The 22,397-nt window shown below is 33.2% G+C and overlaps 2 protein-coding genes across 3 annotated transcripts in view; both read right to left on the reverse strand.

Annotated features, from left to right (window-relative positions):
- Positions 1 to 554: 554 nt before the first annotated feature.
- Positions 555 to 3,333, reverse strand: LOC144853772 (uncharacterized). The gene is made up of 3 exons (XM_078711596.1): positions 2,154 to 3,333; positions 636 to 2,068; positions 555 to 596 (listed from the first exon to the last, which is right to left on the reverse strand). Exons 1-2 carry the CDS (start codon positions 3,196 to 3,198, stop codon positions 1,674 to 1,676), a joined length of 1,440 nt encoding a protein of 479 aa, XP_078567722.1. The 5' UTR covers positions 3,199 to 3,333; the 3' UTR covers positions 555 to 596; positions 636 to 1,673.
- A 6,969-nt stretch (positions 3,334 to 10,302) lies between these two features.
- The window catches only part of LOC144854879 (band 4.1-like protein 4), a 39,757-nt gene continuing 27,662 nt past the window's right edge, over positions 10,303 to 22,397 (reverse strand). The window contains exons 8-20 of one of the 2 annotated variants that reach the window (XM_078712881.1): positions 22,081 to 22,250; positions 21,629 to 21,844; positions 21,013 to 21,084; positions 20,538 to 20,705; positions 20,131 to 20,199; positions 18,185 to 18,265; positions 17,665 to 17,781; positions 16,270 to 16,323; positions 14,873 to 14,983; positions 14,659 to 14,784; positions 14,086 to 14,407; positions 13,257 to 13,462; positions 10,303 to 12,647 (exon numbers count right to left, since the gene is read on the reverse strand). In XM_078712881.1, coding sequence (XP_078569007.1) covers positions 11,969 to 12,647; positions 13,257 to 13,462; positions 14,086 to 14,407; positions 14,659 to 14,784; positions 14,873 to 14,983; positions 16,270 to 16,323; positions 17,665 to 17,781; positions 18,185 to 18,265; positions 20,131 to 20,199; positions 20,538 to 20,705; positions 21,013 to 21,084; positions 21,629 to 21,844; positions 22,081 to 22,250 — 2,391 coding nt within the window. In that variant the 3' untranslated portion in view covers positions 10,303 to 11,968. The remainder of the gene's footprint in view (positions 12,648 to 13,256; positions 13,463 to 14,085; positions 14,408 to 14,658; positions 14,785 to 14,872; positions 14,984 to 16,269; positions 16,324 to 17,664; positions 17,782 to 18,184; positions 18,266 to 20,130; positions 20,200 to 20,537; positions 20,706 to 21,012; positions 21,085 to 21,628; positions 21,845 to 22,080; positions 22,251 to 22,397) is intronic. The other variant, XM_078712882.1, reaches the window with a different exon arrangement.

Here is a 22,397-nt window from a genome sequence, read left to right on the forward strand (position 1 = left end):
CCACGCGACTAAAAAAGTGTGATGTGCCCAAATATGGTAGTGATGTGCCCAAATATGGCAGTGGCAGGACCTCATCGTGTCCATATATGGGCACATCACATTTTTTTGTCACATAAAGTGTGATAGTGTAGACAGATCTTAACATGTATACATTTTTTTTTACACAAGACTTTTTTATAATCAATGCTACACATGCTTTTTTAAAGGAGTTTTGTATACTTTTACAAGAAACATGGTTGATAACAAGAACAGCTGAAAGATACAATTTGACATTCATACATTGTACGTACGTGTACGTGTATATCCACGTTCTTTACATTTTTTCCCACAATATTCACATTCATATGGTGTCTCTCCGGTGTGTATTCGAAAATGACTTTTCAAAGATCAACGTTCTTTAAATTTCTTTCCACAATGTTCACATTCATAATTGTTACGTGTCTCTCCTTTGTGTTTTCTCAAATGAATTTTCAAAGACCCACTTTGTTTAAATATGTATTCTCCCTTTGACTAATTTAAAAAAAAAAAAAAATAAAAGATTTCGAAAAAAGTGGGTCATTTTGAAGTATCATAATAGTTATTAACTATCACCAAAACTTTTTCAGAAAAAAAAATCATTTAACTGAAATACAGACGTTTTTTTGTTTAAAAAAATAACTTTGACCCAAAACATATCCCATAATGAAACGCGCTTGTTTGGCTACTCTGTATGCATAATCATAAAACTTCCTCATGATCTGTGTGAAAATACCTTCTCAACCGTGACGAGTTGTAAACAATCCTAATTAGCATATGCATAATGCGTACTCGTGGTTTAAAATCTTTGTTTACTTTCGCTCGCGACGATTTTCCAGACGAAATGTAATCAAACCAATTTACCTGTTAATTACGTAAACTTGTTGTTTTTGGATGAATTTTTGACTTGAATTTTTGACTTAAAGTGAATAACTTTAATATTACTTTGATATGGCTAATTTACATTTAGAATATTTTGACCTTCATTTTTTTGTGTTTCAAGGGACAATACATCTTTAAATGTTTTCCCACAATGTTCACATTCATATGGTGTCTCTCTTGTGTGTTTTCGCAAATGAATTTTCAAAGATCCATTTTCATTCAATTTCTTCCCACAATGTTCACATTCATAAGGTGTCTCTCCTGTGTATATTCTCAAATATTGTGGAAAAAAATTTAAGCAAAATGGGAATTTGAGAAGTCATTTGAGAATACACACAGATACACCATATGAATGTAAACATTGTGGAAAGAAATTTAAAGAAAGTGGCTCTTTAAAAAGTCATTTGAGAATACACACAGGAGAGACACCTTATGAATGTGAACATTGTGGGAAGAAATTTAAAGGATATGGGTTTTTAAAAAAACATTTGAAAATACACACAGGAGAGACACCATATGAATGTGAACATTGCGTGTGTGTGTATTCTCAAATGTTTTTTTTTTAAACACTCATTATGCTTAAATTTCTTTCCACAATGTTCACATTCATATTATGGTGTTGTGTGTGTATTCTCAAAAGACTTCTCAAAGATCCACGTTCTTTAAATTTCTTCCCACAATGTCCACATTCATAGGGTGTCTCTCCTGTGTGTATTCTCAAATGTTTTTTTTCAAATGTTCATTATACTTTAAATTTCATTCCACAATCTTCACATTCATATTACAGTATGGTGTCCTGTGTATATTCGCAAATGTTTTTTCAAAGATCCACGTTCTTTAAATTTCTTCCCACAATGTTCACATTCATAGGGTGTCTCTCCTGTGTGTATTCTCAAATAACTTTTCAAAGACCCACTTTCTTTAAATTTGTTCCCACAATGTTCACATTCATAAGGTGTTTCTCCTGTGTGTAATCTTAAATGATTTTTCAAAGAATTATTTTCAGTAAATTTCTTCCCACAATGTTCACATTCATATGGTGTCTCTCCTGTGTGTTTTCGCAAATGAATTTTCAAATGATCACTTCTTTTAAAATTCTTCCCACAATGTTCACATTCATGGGGTGTCTCTCCTGTGTGTATTCTCAAATGTTTTTTCAAGGACCCACTTTCTTTAAATTTTCTCCCACAATGTTCACATTCATAATTGTTGTGTCTCTTCTGTGTGTATTCTCAAATGAATTTTCAAAGACCCACTTTGTTTAAATGTTTTCCCACAGTGTTCACATTCATATGGTGTCTCTCCTGTGTGTTTTCTCAAATGAATTTTCAAATGATCACTTCTTTTAAATTTCTTCCCACAATGTTCACATTCATAGGGTGTCTCTCTTGTGTGTATTCTCAAATGTTTTTTCAAGGACCCACTTTCTTTAAATTTTTTCCCACAATGTTCACATTCATAAGGTGTTTCTCCTGTGTGTATTCTTAAATGATTTTTCAAAGAATTATTTTCAGTAAATTTCTTCCCACAATGTTCACATTCATATGGTGTCTCTCCTGTGTGTATTCTCAAATGTCTTTTCAAATGATCACTTGTTTTAAATTTCTTCTTACATTGTTCACATTCATAGGGTGTCTCCCCTGTGTGTATTCTCAAATGTCTTTTCAAATGCTCACTTGATTTAAATTTCTTCCCACAATGTTCACATTTATATCGTGTCTCTCTTGTGTGTATTTTCAAATGATTGGTCAAAGATCCACTTTCATTAAATTTCTTCTCACAATGTTCACATTCATAGGGTGTCTCTCCTGTGTGTATTCTCAAATGTTTTTTCAAAAACCCATATCCTTTAAATTTCTTCCCACAATGTTCACATTCATATGGTGTCTCTCCTTTGTGTATTCTCAAATGACTTTTTAAAGAGCCACTTTCTTTAAATTTCTTTCCACAATGTTTACATTCATATGGTGTATCTGTGTGTATTCTCAAATGACTTCTCAAATTTCCATTTTGCTTAAATTGCTTTCCACAATATTTACATTCATATGGTGTCTCTTCTGTGTGTATTGTCAAATGTCTTTTCAAATGCCCACTTCTTTTAAATTTCTTCCCACAATGTTCACATTCATAGGGTGTCTCTCCTGTGTGTATTCTCAAATGGCTTTTCAGACTCCCACTTTCTTTAAATGTCATCCCATGTTCACATTTCAACTCTTCAGTCCATGTCAGATGAATTCCTAAATGCACCTTCAAATCAATGTACTCAAACTTATCTCCACAGTGTTCACATTTATATTTCATAATTTATAAATTATATTGTTGGTTTTTCGTTATTACAAAAAACTTGCTGTATTTAAATTACGCTTTTACGTAAAATCCCTTTTTATAGTTAAAAAAAATAATGGTGTGTTTAGTCTAGGCCTAGACTGATGCTGAATTTCAAAACCAAATGCCTCTCATTTTCAAACAATAAATCTTGTCTTGTTTAGACAAAAGCCTCTCTTGTCCGCTTCTTCAACCACCGCGGTCCCAATATTAAACTCCTCTCGAACTTGCAATTCCTAATGTCAGATGATGATAGGCCTTGGCCTAGCTAGGCACAGCAGCAGGTAATTTTAATGATACATTTCGACAACACCTCTTTGTTCATCATGGATCGCGTGCAATGCGTACAAACATTCATGTTTGAGCATCTTTATGTAAAATAACCTTCGATCGATATTCCTTAACACAAGTATTCCAATTCAAAGAAATGGTATTTTACACAGCAAAGCTAGCTAGTAGTTTTAATTTTAAGTTACTACAGTACCCATGCCACGGTAACTAACTACAGCACTGTGTTGTTTCGAGCACAGCAGCAATTTCAAGGGCGCCTCGCACGTCGAGTAGGAATACGTAAAGTTATTCTATAGGAAATAGGATATACAGTATAACAGTAGAATAATATGACTGTAAATTTAAGATTTAATACGAATTCACATAACATGTTATGTTTATAGTCTATAGTATTATCTTATAAGGGCAAATTAATCATATTTTTAAGCTTTGGAATAAAATGTGTGTTTCAATTCACGGAATTGTTGAGGTACCGACTATCTACCATATTTTTAAAAATCATTATTCATATAAATACAATATTTCAACAAATTTAAATGATCACGTACACCAACAATTTGAAAGTGTTCTAAAGAAAGGTAATAGATTGATTGCTTATATCAAGTCTGTTATTGCCAATTTTAAAGATGTATTGTCCCTCAAAATCATGAAAAATAAAGATTTTTAAAATCGGACTTTGAATAGACCATTTTGCAGTTTTAATGAACAAAATAAAAGTAATATTTCATACTAATGAATGTTGCTAGTAAGTTGCTAGTAAGATATTTAAGGACACAATAAAAATAGAAGAATATTTATTAGATAAGTTATGTTTTGAAGTGGTATCCCTAAAATTTAAACTTCGCTCGAACACGTTAGCATTGGATAGCAGAGAATTTAGATGATCTGAAGAAACTAATGGTTTTTGTACACTTTGTAACATTAATCAAGAGGAAACTATAAAACACTTTCTGTTTATCTGTCCTGCTCTTACAAACACAAGATTGGAAGAGTTGGACAAGCTTGAACATGTATTAATGAATTATAATAATATCTGGAATTGTCAAACTCAACTATCGATAATAACTGTATTATGTTTCAGGATCAACAGTTATTTCTCTACCTAATGAAGTAGAGCAGCTTGGGGAATGGGGATGTTCAATCTTTATATTAGATTAAGATCTGTTACGACTAAACAGTTAATTTTTAGTTATCCGCTTGGTATACCAAGCGGATAACTCCTTGTAATTGTATGAGATCAATATTTTTTGGTTATCCGCAACTAGTAAGTTGCGGATAACCCTTGTTATTGTAAATATCTTTTTTCTTCATCTTTATTCTTCTTTCTTTCCCGGATTTTTGTGCGTCGCATATCTCTCATCCTTGTTAACATAAGATTGTATAACTTTGTCATAAGATTGACCTGTAGCTGTAGATGTGCAAGAAACTTCGTTATATGACTTTAGAGTCGCGCAGCGTAAGTTACGCGCGATTTTATGAATTTCAATGATTGGTCATAGATTATAAACCAAAAGTCATTTTATATTGACACTTGGTGAAAATTTAAGTTAAATTAAGGGCAAACTTTCTATGGATTAAAAGTGACATGTTTCACAAAAAGTTACGCGCGCACGCGCATTTAAAAATTAAAAATGCGCAAAATTAATTTCTAATCAACTTTCTACGCTGATCATGACATTTTGAGCATGTCAAAAATTCACACGCACGCGAAAAAAATTACGCGTAAGGTGCGCACGGAGCATGAAAATCATGTGTTTTTTTCTTGAATTATGATTTTACAGCCTTTCTTAGTCAATTTAAAAAAGATTTACATCATTTCAAATTAAAATGACGTCATACGAACACGTTGATTTAGACCATTTGCGCGCATTTTAGTTGAAAAAGTGACAAAATATTGTCAAAATTATGTCTATTTTGAATCTATTATAGCTCTTCAGGATCATCCATGACCCCCAATTTTTTTAATTTAATATGTAAGCAGATATGTTGTAGATATGAATTCATGCAGAATCTTTACCCCTCGGATGTTATGACGTCATCGTATGGCCACACGAATGTAAAATATAGGATTTTTTACTCTTTTGTTATTGCTCATCACATTAAATAGAGCGCATCTCGCTTATACGTATTCCATTTCCTCCGATATTTTAATACTGTCTAGGTCAATCAACTATCTTTTGTATGAGTTAAAAATATTTTAATCATGTCTAAAAATGTAAATAACGTGGGTCACTTAATTTCATCTTTACAGTAAATTTCAATCTGTTATAGCTCGTCAGAATAAAAAGTGATAATCATGATTAAAACGTTTTCTGAAAGCTATTGGATTGTAGATACGAATTCATGTGAATATTTTACCAATCAGATGTCATGACGACGTCATAAGGCCAGTTGAATTCAAAAAGTCATATTTTCATCTCTTGCGTAAAAGTTCATTGCGTTTAAACGAGAGCGCATCTCACTTTTACGTGCCCAAAATTTTTTCAAATTTGTATTAATGTAATTAATTAGATAATTATCTTCTAAAATTGTTATTTTATATGTTAATTTGATGATGTCATCGTGTTAATAATTGGATTTAAAAGATGGGTCTCGTAATTCCGTCTATGCTACACTGTATATAACATATACAGTGTATTCTGTAAATACTGTAATATGATGTATGCTACAAAATAGGTACAATTCAGCACTGTAAACATATTTATTTCATGTCATAGGATGGCATAACAATTGTCGAGGTTCATATAGTTTAAAGTATGTGCATGTTGCGTTTGCGCGGATAACCCGAACTCGTCAAAGTGACGAGTTCAAATCTAGTTGGTTATCCGCAACTTAGTTGCAGGATAACCCATGTGATTGTAAATATCTTTTTTTTTCATCATCTTTGTTCTTCTTTCTTTCCCGGAATTTTGTTGCACGCATATCTCTCACCCTTGTCAACATAAGATTGTATAACTTTGTCATAAGATTGATCTGTAGCTGTAGATGTGCAGGAAACTTCGTTATATGACGTTAGAGTCGCGTAGCGTAAGTTACGCGCGATTTTATGAATTTCAATGTTTGGTCATAGATTATAAACCAAAAGTCATTTTGTATTGACACTTGGTGAAAATTTAAGTCATATCAAGGGCAAACTTTCTATGGATTAAAAATGACATGTTTCACAAGAAGTTACGCGCGCACGCGCATTTAAAATTTAAAAATGCGCAAAATTAATTTCTAATCAACTTTCTACGCTGATCATGACATTTTAAACATGTCAAAAATTCCCACGCGCGCGAAAAAAAATTACGCGTAAGGTGCGCACGGAGCATGAAAATCATGTGTTTTTTTCTTGAATTATGATTTTACAGCCTTTCTTAGTCATTTTAAAAAAGATTTACATCATTTCAAATTAAAATGACGTCATACGAACACGTTGATTTAGACCATTTGCGCGCGTTTTAGTTGCAAAAGTGACAACAAATTGTCAAAATTAAGCCTATTTTTAATCTATTATAGCTCCTCAGGATCATCCACGACCCCCAATTTTTTTAATTTAATATGTAAGCAGATATGTTGTAGATATGAATTCATGCAGAACCTTTACCACTCGGATGTTATGACGTCATCGTATGGCCACACGAATGTAAAATATAGGATTTTTTACTCTTTCGTTATTGCTCATCAAATTCAACAAAGCGCTTCTAGGTTATACGTATTCCATTTCCCCCGAAATTTTAATATTGTCTACGTTAATCAACTATCTTTCGCATGAATTAAAAATATTTTAATTCTTATGACGTCATCATGTCTAAAAACGTAAATAACGTGGGTCACTTATTTTCATCTTTACAGTAAATTTCAATCTGTTATAGCTCGTCAGAATAAAAAGTGATAATCATGATTAAAACGTTTTCTGGAAGCTATTGGATTGTAGATACGAATTGATGTGAATATTTTGCCAATCAGATGTTGTGACGTCATCATATGGCCAGTTGAATTCAAAAAGTCATATTTTCATCTCTTGCGTAAAAGTTCATTGCGTTTAAACGAGAGCGCATCTCACTTTTACGTGCCCAAAATTCTTCAAATTTGTTTTAATGTAAATTTTTAGATAATTATCTTCTAAAATTGTTATCTTTATATGTCAATTTGATGACGTCATCGTGTTAAAAATTGGATTTAAAAGATGGGTCTCGTAATTTTGTCTATGCTACACTGTATATAACATATACAGTTTATTCTGTAAAATACTGTAATATGGTGTATGCTACATAATAGGTACAATTCAGCACTGTAAACTCATTTATTTCATGTCATAGGATGGCATAATAATTGTCGAGGTTCATATAGTTAAGTATGTGCATGTTGCGTTTGCGCGGATAACCCGAACTCGTCAAAGTGACGAGTTCAAATCTAGTTTTCTGTATTATTCTTCTTTCCTTCCTTCCTTTTTGTGAGTCGTGTTCCTCTAAAATATGTAAACATAACATTTCATAACTTTGACAACATATGGGCATTTACGTGAAGTTGTGCACCTCCTATTTTTGAATGACGTCATAGTTGCGCAACGTGACTTATGCGCAATTTTATGAATTTCAATGATTGATCATAGATTAAAAACCAAAAGTCATTTAGTATTGACACTTTGACAAAATTTAAGTCATATCAGGGGCAAACTTTCTACGGATTAAAAATGGCATGTTTGACAAGAAGTTACGCGCGCACGCGCATTTAAAATTTCAAAATGCGCAAAATTAATTTCTAATCAACTTTTTACGCGTTTCTTGTCATTTTGAGCATGTCAAAAATTCCCACGGGCGCGCAATTTTTTATGCGCGCGGTGCGCACATAGCGTTAAAAACATGTTTTTTTCTCTTGAATTATATTTTTCAAGCCTTTCCCAGTGATTTTGAAAACAATTTAGACCTTTTCCAGTTTAAATAACGCCATACGAACACGTTGAATTAGACAATTCGTGCGCGTTTTTTATGAAAAAGCTTAAAAAATCGTCAAAATTATGTCTTTTTTTAAACAGTCATAGTTTCTAAAGTAAACCGTTAACCGTTTATTTTTATTACAAAATCTAGAAGTTGATGAGTTGTAGATATCGGATCATGCATCAATAAGGCTAAAAAAACATTGTGACGTCATCGTATGGCCACACGAATGTAAAATATAGGATTTTTGTCTCTTTCGTTATTGCTCATCACATTCAATGGAGCGCATCGCGCTTATCTGTATTCCTTTTTCTCCTACATTTATATATTGTGTAGGTCAATCAACTTTCTTTAGCATGAGATAAAAATATTTTAATTTTTATGACGTCATCATGCCTAAAAATTTTAATTACGTGGGTCATTAATTTCATCTTTACAGTAAATTTTAATCTGTAATAGCTCGTAAGAATAAAATGTGATAATCACGATTAAAACGTTTTCTGGAAGCTATTGGATTGTAGATACGAATTCATGTAAACATTTTGCCAATCGGATGTTGTGACGTCATCATATGGCCAGTTGAATAAAAAAAGTCGTATTTTCATATTTTGCGTAATAGTTCATCACATTTAAAAGGGTGCGCATCTATATTTTACGTATTCAAATTTCTTCTACACGTTAATATGTTGTTCCTGAGATAATTTCCTTCTGAAATTGCTATCTAAGTGTTTCATTTTGATACCGTCGCCATGTTAAAAATTGGAATAAATGGCGGGTCCCGTAATTTCACCTATTCTACACTGTATGTAATATGTATACAGCTTATACTGTTTGCATGTATATACTATATGACACAAAATTCAGCACTAACAGCATGTCATATTCTTCAGTTCTTGTCATAATGCCATAATCTTTATCTGTGTGCAATATTCCAACGTATGACGTGCACGTGGCGTTTGTCGTGGTGCGGATAACTAACTCGTCAAAGTGACGAGTTTCATGTCTAGTTTTTCCTTGTAATTTAAGTTTTAATTATTATTTTGTTGGAAACATGAACATCTCTGCTCTATCATTTCAGTGATTTTTTAATGTATTTAGTTAAGAGTTCATGTGTTTATGCATATTTTTTTGGAAGGATTTGACCCTTATTCAATGATAAATGCCTACGTTGACAGACAGCAGATTACTTGCCATAGACTCTCTTCTCCAGACGTGCTTTAGGGTTTGAGCATGCCCAGTCCGAGTTTCCAAATACACATTATTTCAACGAGGCGCGTGCCGAGTTGAAATATAGCCTTTCATCATTTACCAAATGCCATTATTTGTACCATTACACGAATATAAAACATTCATTATTTGTTTCATATAACATCTAAATAGATTCCTGTCATTTGAATCAAATAGGTAGGCAGGCCTACATTAGATTCACATTGATTAAAACAGTAACATTTGGTTTATAATAATTACAGTATAATTATATTAAATATTATTATTTATATGGATTTTATAAACGCACCTACTGTAGTGTTAATTATGTCAACAAATGACCAAACAATCCTAGGCCTAACAAGGCTAAAACGCCTAGGCCTAATACTAACACTGCAACAGGCCAAGGCCCAGACAGGCTGCAGCAATACGAAACTTCGACAGGCAACTGGAACTCATATATAGGCTAATTATGTATTGGATGATCCTTATGTATTTTCCAACGATTCCACGTCTTGTAGGGATGTCCCCATTATTTAATCAAAATTCTAAAAACGATCTAAAGCTAATTTAAATGCCTTTTTGAATGAAATTAGTACATATATACAGGGAAGAGTTAAATTACTTTAATTATCAAAATTTAACTCTTCCCTGATATATATCTCCAAATCGTACACACAAAATCTGCTGCTGCTGCATATCTCGGTGGTGTTTACAAACAAAACAGAGGACAACATGTGGCGCTGTTGTATTTCACAGTAATTTGTACACTAGATTTTGTTTTAAATGTTTTAATGTTTATATAATAAACAATAAGCTACGGCATGGAAACTATTGATTCCGTTCTCTTGAATATAACAGCCTAAAGAAGCGGCGGGAAAAGCCACCAGATCATGATATTAGGCCTAGGTCTGTGTCCATCAGCACGGAAAGTTCTGGTGATTCTCATTTCCACAGTTATGTTTGATTATTTAGTTTTTAAAAAGTTCAGTGAAAATGAATCACAGTTTAACCAGATAATCATCTTTTTAAAAATGAATTAATGTTACAACTTTTACTTTTGATGACCATGACGTTAACAATCATGATTTCAAGCACATTAACAAAATAAAGGTCAACAGTTAGATCTCAGTTTGTTATAGTTATGCTGCGGAAACAATGAAACATACTTTGATCATAATTGTTTTGATTTAATAGATACGCAATATTTAATCATTTGCATTACTGCAAATTCCGGTTCCTGTAAAGCTCTGTCTACCAAACAAGTTTGACAAAAAAAGTGTAATGTGCCCAAATATGGTAGTGATGTGATCAAATATGGTAGTGGTATGACCTCATCGTGTCCGGCTTCCATATATTTGCACATCACATTTTTTTGTCACATAAAGTTTGATAGTGTAGACAGACTAAACATATATACATAAGAACAATTTTGAGACAAGACTATTTTGTATAATCGATGCTGAATAATGCTTTTTTAAAGCAGTTATGTATATTTTTACAAGCAACATGGTTGATAACAAGAACAGTTTAAAGATAGCATTTGACATTCATACATTGTAATGTATTATTTTGGTAAATTTCACACAGAATCTTGTATTTGTATCCATATATACAGATACATTATTAATTTACAAATATAATTTAGTAAATTAAAAGCAAGCAATTATATACTGTATGTACACAACATAAATATTCCTCCGAATTTATATACACATTAAAAAAGTCTTTATTTTTATGGATTGTCATTCTCAGCCCCATTTATGATATAAATCGTTTTCCTCTTTTTTCTTCCTTCGCATCCAACAGCAAGCAACTCGCCAATTACACGATGGATAAACTATTTCATAATTTATCATGCTTATAAACGAAGTCTTATTTTAAACTGATTTTAAATTGATCTCGATTGTTAAATACCAGGTTTTCGTGGAGCAATTTTTAGTTGTAACACAATCTTTATATAAAACCAAGGTTGAAGAAAGCAGTTCTTTTGTGATTTTTCATTAAAAACAGACCTGAAGTGCGGTATAAAACATATAATTTATCGTTTGTATTTGTTGATTGATTGAGAGATTGACTGACAAGACACTCAATTTTTTAACTCATAAAAATATTCTATCCATTAAGTTAGGCTGGGGATGATGGAGCAGTAATGGGTGCACACTCTGAGGCAGAGGATTTCATACTGACAAGTTAGGCTAGGGATGATGGGGCAGTAATGGGTGCACACTCTGAGGCAGAGGATTTCATACTGACAAGTTAGGCTGGGGATGACGGAGCAGTAATGGGTGCACACGCTGACGAAGAGGATTTCATACTTTATACTTCTATGAACTTTCACTTCTTCCTGATGAGTGTTCATCTTTTACACTTTGATTATTTCCATATATAGACATCAGATCCTCTTGACTTGGGTAGGAAATTGTAGAAGAATGTATAGCTTCTAAATTAGGATTATATTCACATATACTATACTGGTTCGGTTGAATTCCTAGATTCATATTTTCATAAAGCTCTCTAATGGAATGCACATACAATTGTTCTGTTGTTGAATAAGTAGCATCATTTACATCCTGGTCACCACAGTGTTCAATCGCACCAGGGCTAGATGACACCAACAACTCACTACCGTTTGGCATGTATTGTATACCTGATCCATGCACCTCATCCTGAGATAAATAAGCATTTTGCTCAAAAGAGTTTCTATTTGACCTTTGACCTAATCCTGAGGTAACCGGACATGAAAGTTCAGCCATGCATCTTTTTAAATCTTCAAGTTTAATTTTTGATGAGTCTAAATGAAGTGACGGATACTCGCTAATTTCACCAAAAGACCCTGCCATTAAATTACTCCCACTGTTGAATTCACTGTCAACTTGTGAGTGTTTTATATTCGGTTGATTGGAAGAGTTTTGTATACGTAATGTGTTATCTAATCTTACTGCCAATGAATCTTCACATTCATAATCTGACACAGATTCCTTGAACTGACCTTCTACTGAATCACTGTAGAAGGAGAATAAGAACTAATTATTTACGATACGATATACAATTATAGTATTTACTTGTCATTTAAACAACATGGAAAAAATGAAATTTGAATTTAAAAAAAAAAAAAGTTGAATTTAACTTGCAATTAGACATATGAATACAATAATATAAAGCGTTGTAACAAGCGATTATAAAGTGATCTTAAAAACTTGCTATTAAATACATGAATTGAATGATTGTCTGCAGCATTTAGTGTTTTGATTTAGACAGTCAGGAAAAATGGCAAAATGCTTCCTACTTTCTAGGATTTTTATCAAATAATCTATATTGTTTAGACAACTCTTGTAAATTGACCACAGTGCTGGGTCCTACTAAACACCAAGCCAAACTACCAGTATAAAGTGTAAATTATACCAAATATGACAGAGCTAGAGTTCTAATTGCGTGTTCAAAAATAAAACCTCAATTTTAGCATGATATAGACATTAAAAACGTTAAATAATCTATGAACTTTGTGTTACGAAAGGAACTGAGTTAATGCATATCTGATATATACATTGCTGTTTTTCTAATATGCAAGAACAGATGCAAAATAATCAAAATTCTTATCTGATAAATACATACCTTTGATAAATATAATCACTTTCAATACCAGAATCACGCCTGTTTCTCTGACTGCTAAACTTATCACCATCGTCTTCCTTTGTCTTGCAGAAAGACGAGGTGTACGGACGAAAGGAAGAGTGTAGAAGTAGGTAGGGATTTGGGCTTGGTGTGTCACTCATGTCAACTCTATACACAGAAGCAGAGTAATAACCACTCCCAGCATCCTAGTAAACACAAGAGAAATTATGTTTAGAAAAATACATATATATCAATGGCTCTGTACACCTTGTACTTAATTATAGCATTACGGCTGCTACACACTAGGATGATAGACGGTAAATAGATAACATATATTTTTCTTACATAAAACTAAAAGTTTATAACCATTATTTATGCTGTCTTTAATATTACAATAATATTTGTTAAAATCCAATCAAATGATGTCATGATCAACACTAAAATAGTATCACAATATTATTGCTCTTGTCGTCATGTCGTCATTTGATTGGACGTGTGTGTGAATTTTATTTTTATCAGCATATATAGCTATCCTATAGTTCTAAAATGAGTAGATTTTTCCATAGTTTCTAAGCAAACGTGAGCAAACTCCAAGTTTGGCAAGAAACATTCATGAAGTTTGCTAGTGTAGATAGTTAACAACTTGTTTGCACCTTCTTAAAGGTTTGTGAACTCAGCAGTCATGTGATCAGATGAAAATTGGCAGCCTCCAGTACCTAGTGTCAGACAGATACCACACACAAAGTTTGGTAAAGTTGCTAGTGTAGTATAGGCTTAAGGTCGACATTAAATCTTAATTAACCAATTCTTTATTTTAATAGTTCAGTACCTGATCTTTTCCATTTCTACTCATCCTTTTTATCTTCTCTTCCTGTTGCCTAGCAAACATTCCTCGTTCTCCAACGTTGGCAACATCTGGTACTCTTCCTCCATTTTCCCCTGATGGACGCACTGGTCCAGACACAACACGAATCTCTCCGTTCCGATGCTTTTCTCGACTTGGAGATGCTTGTGTGTATGGAGGAGGAGGACCATTGTTTTGTTGTCTGGGTTTGTGGGTTGGAGAACTGTACGGTGGTTCGTAGCCTGAATTATGTCTAGCTTGTTGTACGGGTGTAGGTTGTTGAATTGATAATGTTATGAACTTGTCCCTAAGTAGATAACAAGAAAAAAAATTAATTTATTTGACAATTTAAATAGCAAAGTTCTTGTGATGAAGAAAAGGTAAAGCTCTAAAGTTAATTCCACCAGTACTGTATGTAAACAATTAAATTCATAAATTGAATAAAACATAACGTAAATAAAAATTAATAATCATTCATGACAACTGCAAATTGGTTTATTATCCCCAGGGTGGGCTTAAACAAGAGTATATACAGTATAATAAAACAATGTAACATACTCATCCTCTTCATATTGTCTGTCGCCCTCAATGCTTGACTGACTAAGCCTCTTTCTGTCTCTGCTTCTGCTTCTCTTCCTAGGCTGTAAGGGTGATTTACTCACTCTAACTGCAACTCCAGTAGTTCTACAAAAAATGGATAACATAATTTATGAACATGAATATTTTTTAGGGTTAGAATGCCTATACGATATTAAAAAAACAAATAACTCACACAATGTTTTTATAAGGAATGTCATATGGATCTCCGTCCTGCTCAGTGTCAACAAGTTCATACTCAATATGTTTCTTCAATTCCTTGCTGGCTCGTCTGTCTCCAGAATGCCTAAAATGGAAATACGGACATTTTTCCATTACACATGTTTTACTTCAAGGTTCAATAAACAATTCACATCAAACACGACAATGTAATCACCAGATTGTGCTATTTGGAGTTTCATGACAAGACCAGATTTCTGTGTATATTAGGTGATGTCATATTATTCATTTCATTTGTATTTTTGTAGTAGATGGTTAAAGCTAAAACTTTCTTATATTAACCTGTATTTTAAAGAACAAACTTTAATCCTGAACTAGTAATCCAGGACTAACCTTTAATCCTGAACTAGTAATCCAGGACTAACCTTTAGTCCTGAACTAGTAATCCATGACTAACCTTTAGTCCTGAACTTATAATCCAGGACTAACTTTTAGTCTTGAACTAGTAATCCAGGACTAACCTTTAGTCCTAAACTAGTAATCCAGGACTAACCTTTAGTCCTGAATTTATAATCCAGGACTAACTTTTAGTCTTGAACTAGTAATCCAGGACTAACCTTTAGTCCTAAACTAGTAATCCAGGACTAACTTTTAGTCTTGAACTAGTAATCCAGGACTAACCTTTAGTCCTAAACTAGTAATCCAGGACTAACTTTTAGTCTTGAACTAGTAATCCAGGACTAACCTTTAGTCCTGGATTAGTTACTCCAGGATTAAAATAGGCTTGAACCATCTTTGTTTGGTATTCTTGAAACCATGTATATTTATCAGTTAGGCGACCCATTACATATTCTTTTTCTATAAGCTAGCATTAGTCCAAGACTAATTAGTTCAAGAATAAAGTTAGTCCATGATTAAGTTTAATCCTCTTTCAAGAGTATGGGGATTGTTCAGACCTACATAATATTTAATACTTTGACTAATTCACATAAAGCTGACAACAAGGTTATTTAATACAAGAATAAAAGCAACAAAAGCATCAAAATTATTCATTTAAAAATTGAATACAAAACAAATGGTAGTTATGTCAACTGATGATAGAATTGTGTTTGCATAGTACAAACTACAGTAAAAGTATAAATTAATAGTTGTAAAACAGGAATTATGAATCAAGATTTTCTATTTTCTTATCATTTATTTATTTTGTTGTAGCAGATTATACACAAGTAAACAGAAGAAAAGTATTGCAAGTTAAAAGCATAAAAACATAATTAGTAAAGCATGCAGAAAAGAAAAAAAATATCCCAAAACCACAAATAAATAAAACATTTAAATAAAAGCATGAAAAAAAGGGTAAATCAAATATTAACAGTGACAGCAAAAGCCAGATGTTAAACTTCAATGAAAACCTACGATCGAGCACGGCGCCACATTCGTTGTTCCGGTGTTGGAGTAATAGGAAGATTCCTGTATGTAGAGAACAAGTGGATTAATAATATTAAACATGCAAATTTAGAGTGTCTAAATCTAGGTGTGTATAAAGTGGCATATCCAGGGTTTGGAGAGGATGAAGGAAGGGGATAGTTGAAGGAAGGGGTTAGATGAAAGAAGGGCATAGATGGAGGAAGGGGATAGATGAAGGGGAGGATGAAGGAAGGGGATAGATGGAGGAAGGGGATAGATGGAGGAAGGGGTAGATGAAAGAAGGGCATAGATGGAGGAAGGGGATAGATGAAGGGGAGGATGAAGGAAGGGGATAGATGGAGGAAGGGGATAGATGGAGGAAGGGGTAGATGGAGGAAGGGGTAGATGGAGGAAGGGGTAGATGGAGGAAGGGTAGATGGAGGAAGGGGATAGATGGAGGAAGGGGTAGATGGAGGAAGGGGTAGATGAAGGAAGGGGGTAGATTGGAGGAAGGGAAGGTTACTGTTTGTGACATTACTCGCATCACATCACTATGTGGTACATTTCTATATTGTGAATCAATATCACTCTAAACATGACATTAAAGTGCAATTTTTATGTCCCTAAATATGACATAAAAATCTGACACTTGTTACGTTTACATGTAGTACTACTGTGCAGTAACTAATCTACTTTTATGTGTGAATTATATAAATATAGGTCGCATTCAGATTATTATTATTATAATGCATATCAAATTTACAAAGGCTAAGTAAATGTGATACTTATCATATCAATATCAAATTTGTAAACCACAGAATATATGGATTTAATCCATTATGAAAATGTAATTACTTTATACAATTATTAAATTTAATATTATTATAAAACAGAACAATTGTGTCTCAAAGTCATGCCATCTAAGGTTCTATCTGAAAGGGTCACTATGTTAGCTAGAAACCTGGTATGTAGTACATTAAAACATATATTCCTTGCGACATACAGTAGAATGCTACAATTTACAGAGAATGTCAACATTATTCTACTGAAGTTTCTGCAGTAGCTACATATTTTTACTGCAATACCATATGATCTATGTTTGCTCCAATGTAGAATTTTATAAGGCAGTTAATAAACAGTGTGTATGATTAACAAACAATCTTGCTAAATAAAAGAGTAAACAAAAGGTAGTTACTTAAGTAACTGCAGTAGAATAATGCTGACATGGCCTATAACTTGTAGAAAGCCTGAACCTTGTAGAATGGCTATGTTGCAGGAATATTCCTTTACTACAGGTTTTCATATACCTAGTTCCTTTTATGTAGGAAACAAATTCTAAATATTCATAATTCCTTGATCTCATTTATTATTCTGTCAAAATTCAATAACAACAAATTTAATTACCCGTTTCTAAGATTACGTATCACGACATCATCTGCTGTTCTCACTTCACCTCGGTTCTGATGCGCTTGTTGAATGTACTCCCACTGGGCTTGTGAATCAACCATGCGATCTGATGATCTATATAACATAATAATTATACTATATGTATTTATATTTCTTTTTCCAGAAAGGAAAGGTTTAGCCAACTTTTGCTAAACTAGAATGAGAAGATCTTTCCTAGTTTTTAGAATATCATTCTTAAAACAAGAATTTCTGATTTATTTATTTCCGTGAGGGAACCAATTTTACATTATTTTATTTTAGTATTTTTTCAATTACATATAAAAATTATAATGCTTTAAAAAATGTTTGTTTTTTAACTTGATTGTCGGATCTAAACCATCACCTAAAATATTAATTAACCAAATATTTAATTTTTTCAGTAAAAATGATAAATTAGTAGTACTATTTCCATGCAAATTACCAGGCACTACACATTACTTAAGTTTTAGTATGTTTAATTTGTTAGTAAACGATGTACCTCCTGCGTCGTCTGCTCTGATGTTTTTTGTGGCGATGTTCGGACTCACTTCCGCTACTATCGCCCCCTCTAGAGGCTGACCTGAAGTTAGGAAATTAAATTGCATGTTTTGATATTAGTTGGGTGCAATACAGACCAATGAAAGTGCATAATTAACTATTCAATTATATGTATTAATTAATAAATAATGCTTATTAGGTACGACATGTTATGTTTCCATTTTGTCTTCAAAACAGAATCTTGAGGTACAACTTTACCGAAAATTGTCAAGGGACATTACAGCTGTGGCAACTTTTAGCAACTATCCTTGTTTTAAAGAATACATCAGTGGAGGTTACATACTATAAGAGCAGATCATATATTCCCATACAATTATATCCCTCATGTGACCCCTCTTGTGACACTCATGAAAATAACAATGGAAAAATTGTTTTAACTCCGCCTTTATGCCAGCCCGTATTTAAGGGACACTTTATGTTGAGTTTTTAAGGTGTCCCCTTAATAGAGGTTCTAATTTTAGTAAAAACTAAACTATAGCTCCATGATACAAGATATTTTGGGTCGATGATATTCGGTTGTTGATGAGCATATTAAGATGACGTGATACATAAACAAGAAAAGGGGAGATCATGATGAAATAGTACGGACGTGGGATGGGGGTGATGAAACCCAGTGATGGTTATAAAGTCCCCACAGTATGCAATCAGGCCATGCTTATCTATGCAATGTCGACGCACGCATTTGTGGTATAATTAGTCAATATTTAGTATATATACTTCTCTCAACAGAGTAATGTGAATTAGGTTGAAGTTCAACAATTAAATAAGCGTAAGTAATTAATAATGATTATTTAACAGTCTCAAGGTTGTCCACATGAATGAATTGAAGTAATAATGAGAGTTAATTGAGTTAATGATCAAATAATTACAATCAATGGTATCAATAATATGAGTCACATGCAATATATGAATAATTGTGAATAGTAATACTACATTACTATTGTATTTAAGCAAACTATACAAAAACAGAAAAGGCTCACTTAAAAATATTAGTAGTACTGTAGGAACAAGGAAGAGTGAATCCTTGGTAGGAATAATTCAAATTTCAACCTTCTTATTCTTATGAGGCAACATGGCAGTGTTCATATTGCCATTCAATATTTAGTATATTAAGGCTATTTGATCGTGATTATAAATATATAAAATAAATATGTTCACTTTGTATATAAGGAACGTTTTTAGCATACAATATGCGGAATTACACTCAGATTGTAATAGATCTATTTGTCCAGTCTCATAGGTAAATTCTGTGGTACAGTACCACTTGTGACAACTGTATCATAGGCCAAGCCTAACCTAACTCTAGCATCACACAGGCATCATATGTGATAAAAAGTAGTAGTAGTAAAATAGAACTATTGCCTGTGATACTGGACATAAAGGGCATGTGCAGACAGTATATTCAAGTGCATATTGTCTACACTATAAAACTTTATGTGAAAAAAAAAGGTGATGTGCCCATATATGGACATGATGATGTCACTACCATATTTGGGAATATCACTACCTTATTTGGGCACATCACACTTTTTTGTCAAACTAGTTTGATAGGGTAGACATAGCTTAAGAAGGTGTGCATGGCTGAGCAGATAGGCATATCTGATTGACCAATTTGTATGTTTCATGTTTTTAGTCGAATGCAAAAGCAATTCTACAGCTCACTATGTCGGTCGGTTGGTCGTTCGGTCAGTCGGTCGGTAAACACTAACACAAATTTGCGCACGCGACTACAGCCATGTATATGGCCTTGTTGAGGTTCAATTTATCCTCTAAATCTTTGAGATATGAGATTTTGAATTATTTACATTGGATCGTCAGTTATAAAAATTGTATGATAGTTTTATGAATGGTTGAAGGTTCACCACACTTCTTGACCTTCTTATTTACCTTCTTCTACGGTGTCTATGATGATGTTGATTGTCACCTTCTGATTCTGAACCAGACTTGTGTTTGTGCCTACGAATCAATAAAGAAATTAATAAAATATTATGTTATTGATATAAAATTTAAAGTATACCACATATTTTCTGAAAAGAACTGCTTCTCAACGTTTCGATCAATATTCTTTGACTTTCATCAGAAGTGAGAATGCAAAGACGTTGGTAACTATGAAGTTATAAAATATCAAACTAGTTTGACAAAAAAGTGTGATGTGCTCAAATATGGTAGTGATATGAAATCATTGCGTCCATATATAGGTACATCACATTTTTTTGTTGCATAAAGTTTGATAATTTAGACAGAACTTTAGTGAATTATACAACATAATAAAATGCAAATGATTCTCTCATTACCTGCGTCGTCTGCTTGATTCGCTTTCATTTCCCGAGTAATCAGACTTGTCTGTATCTTGCCTACGATATGAATTTGCACCGGGGGAACGTGAGCGTGAGCGGCGTCTATGATTGGAATTGACACTTCGTACAGACACTGGTGAAGCTCCTGCTGCTGTATATAACCCACTGAAAAATTATGTTCACATGTTACAATTTTAACACATATTAGACTTTAATACATAGGACAAGTATTGTGTAAACCTTGTAAATAAAAATTAATCTAAATATGCAGAAATAACCTACGCATTGTAGCCTACTGTGCTGAATTGTGAACAGGTGTAGATGACATAATAAAATACAATTTTCTTCTCTTTTGTCGTACAGCTGCCACTTAATGGTGCTCATTTGGTGGCAACGGCAAGGGCTGAGGTGGATCAATACACCAGGGCAACCCCCTAATCTTCAGAATGATTAACTTATGATTAATACTTACACTCTCTCGTTTCCTTCCCAGGGAGTGGTTGATCCATTTGGGTCTTGTACATTACGACGATGTTGGTGGGGCCTACAGAAAGCCAAAAAGATAATGAGAAATATTTTAAATAAGATACGAGATTTAGATCATATGGAGTATTAGTTAATACAGGTACCAACAGCCTAGCAGGAGGAGTGGTTGGGATAGTTGGGAATGTCAATCTGGCAAACTACCTGAACATTGTTGACATGCCAAAAAATGTCAAACTTTATGTTAGTGCCCATATATGGACATGATGATGCATGAGGCATATCACTACCATATTTGGGCAAATCACACTTTTTTTTTAGTTTGATAGTTTACACAGAGATGTAGAATGGTCAAGCTTGGACAATTGAGTGGATTTCAGAAGTGGACATACACCTTAATCATAAAACTTCAACCTTCATACCTCCACTAAACTAATGTCTTACAAATATTTATCCATTTAAAACAATTTTTTTTATTAATATCTATCAATTCTGAATACAAATCAGAATACAAAAATACCACAATTATTATTATTTTAATTCATCTATGGTCCAGTCTGAATTCATTTCTAACAATTTACAAATGGTGGGTTATTCTAACTTACGTTCGTGTTGGCTCAGGGGCTTTTGACACTGTTGTACCACCATTGGTTTGACCCTTTCTACTTTCGCTGTTAGTCTCTCCGTCTGGTGGGCTACGACTTTTTGTGTTCTGTTCTGCTGATCGAGGAGCATACCTTCTACTGCGAGCACGGTAGACTTTTGGTGGTGCTCGATTAATTTCTTGTGAAATTTCAAGTGCTTCTTTTTGTGTTCTTGCACTGAGAAGGGAACAATAAAAGTATTAGGGCTATATCTTCATTCACTGTCCTTTCTCAAAGGTGGGAACCTTGTTTACAGAACAAGCATACTCAAGATGCTCTACACAATGTCTTAGGTCTTCATGAGAAAAAACAGGGTTTTAACACAAAACTCCCTGTTAAAATGTAAAACTTTTCATTAAATTTCAGATTTAGAAGTTAGTAGTTATAGAACTTTTTCAAATGTCAATACTCACTTTTGCCTGTATTTAGGACTTCTTGCTGTCCCTGTCTGCCTCTGAATATCTGCCTGGTTGTCCATCATTTGAGGAAGTCTAAAGAAGCTATGCTGCTCCACACAGCACTTCCACAAATGCTTACATGCAGCTTTACTCTCCACCTCAAAGATGTATTCATTCTCAAGACTCTGGTGGCAAAGATTTTTTTTTTTTAATTTTAAATTTTAAATTTTGTTTTCCCATTCACTGAGTTCAACTCAATTTTCTTTTCTCTCAATCTAATTTAATTCTACTATAAAACATACTCACTCAATATTTTACAAATAATGAACATT

This window comes from Antedon bifida, chromosome 10, assembly GCF_963402885.1.
Source record: "Antedon bifida chromosome 10, ecAntBifi1.1, whole genome shotgun sequence".
NCBI classification, from domain to species: Eukaryota; Metazoa; Echinodermata; class Crinoidea; order Comatulida; family Antedonidae; genus Antedon; species Antedon bifida.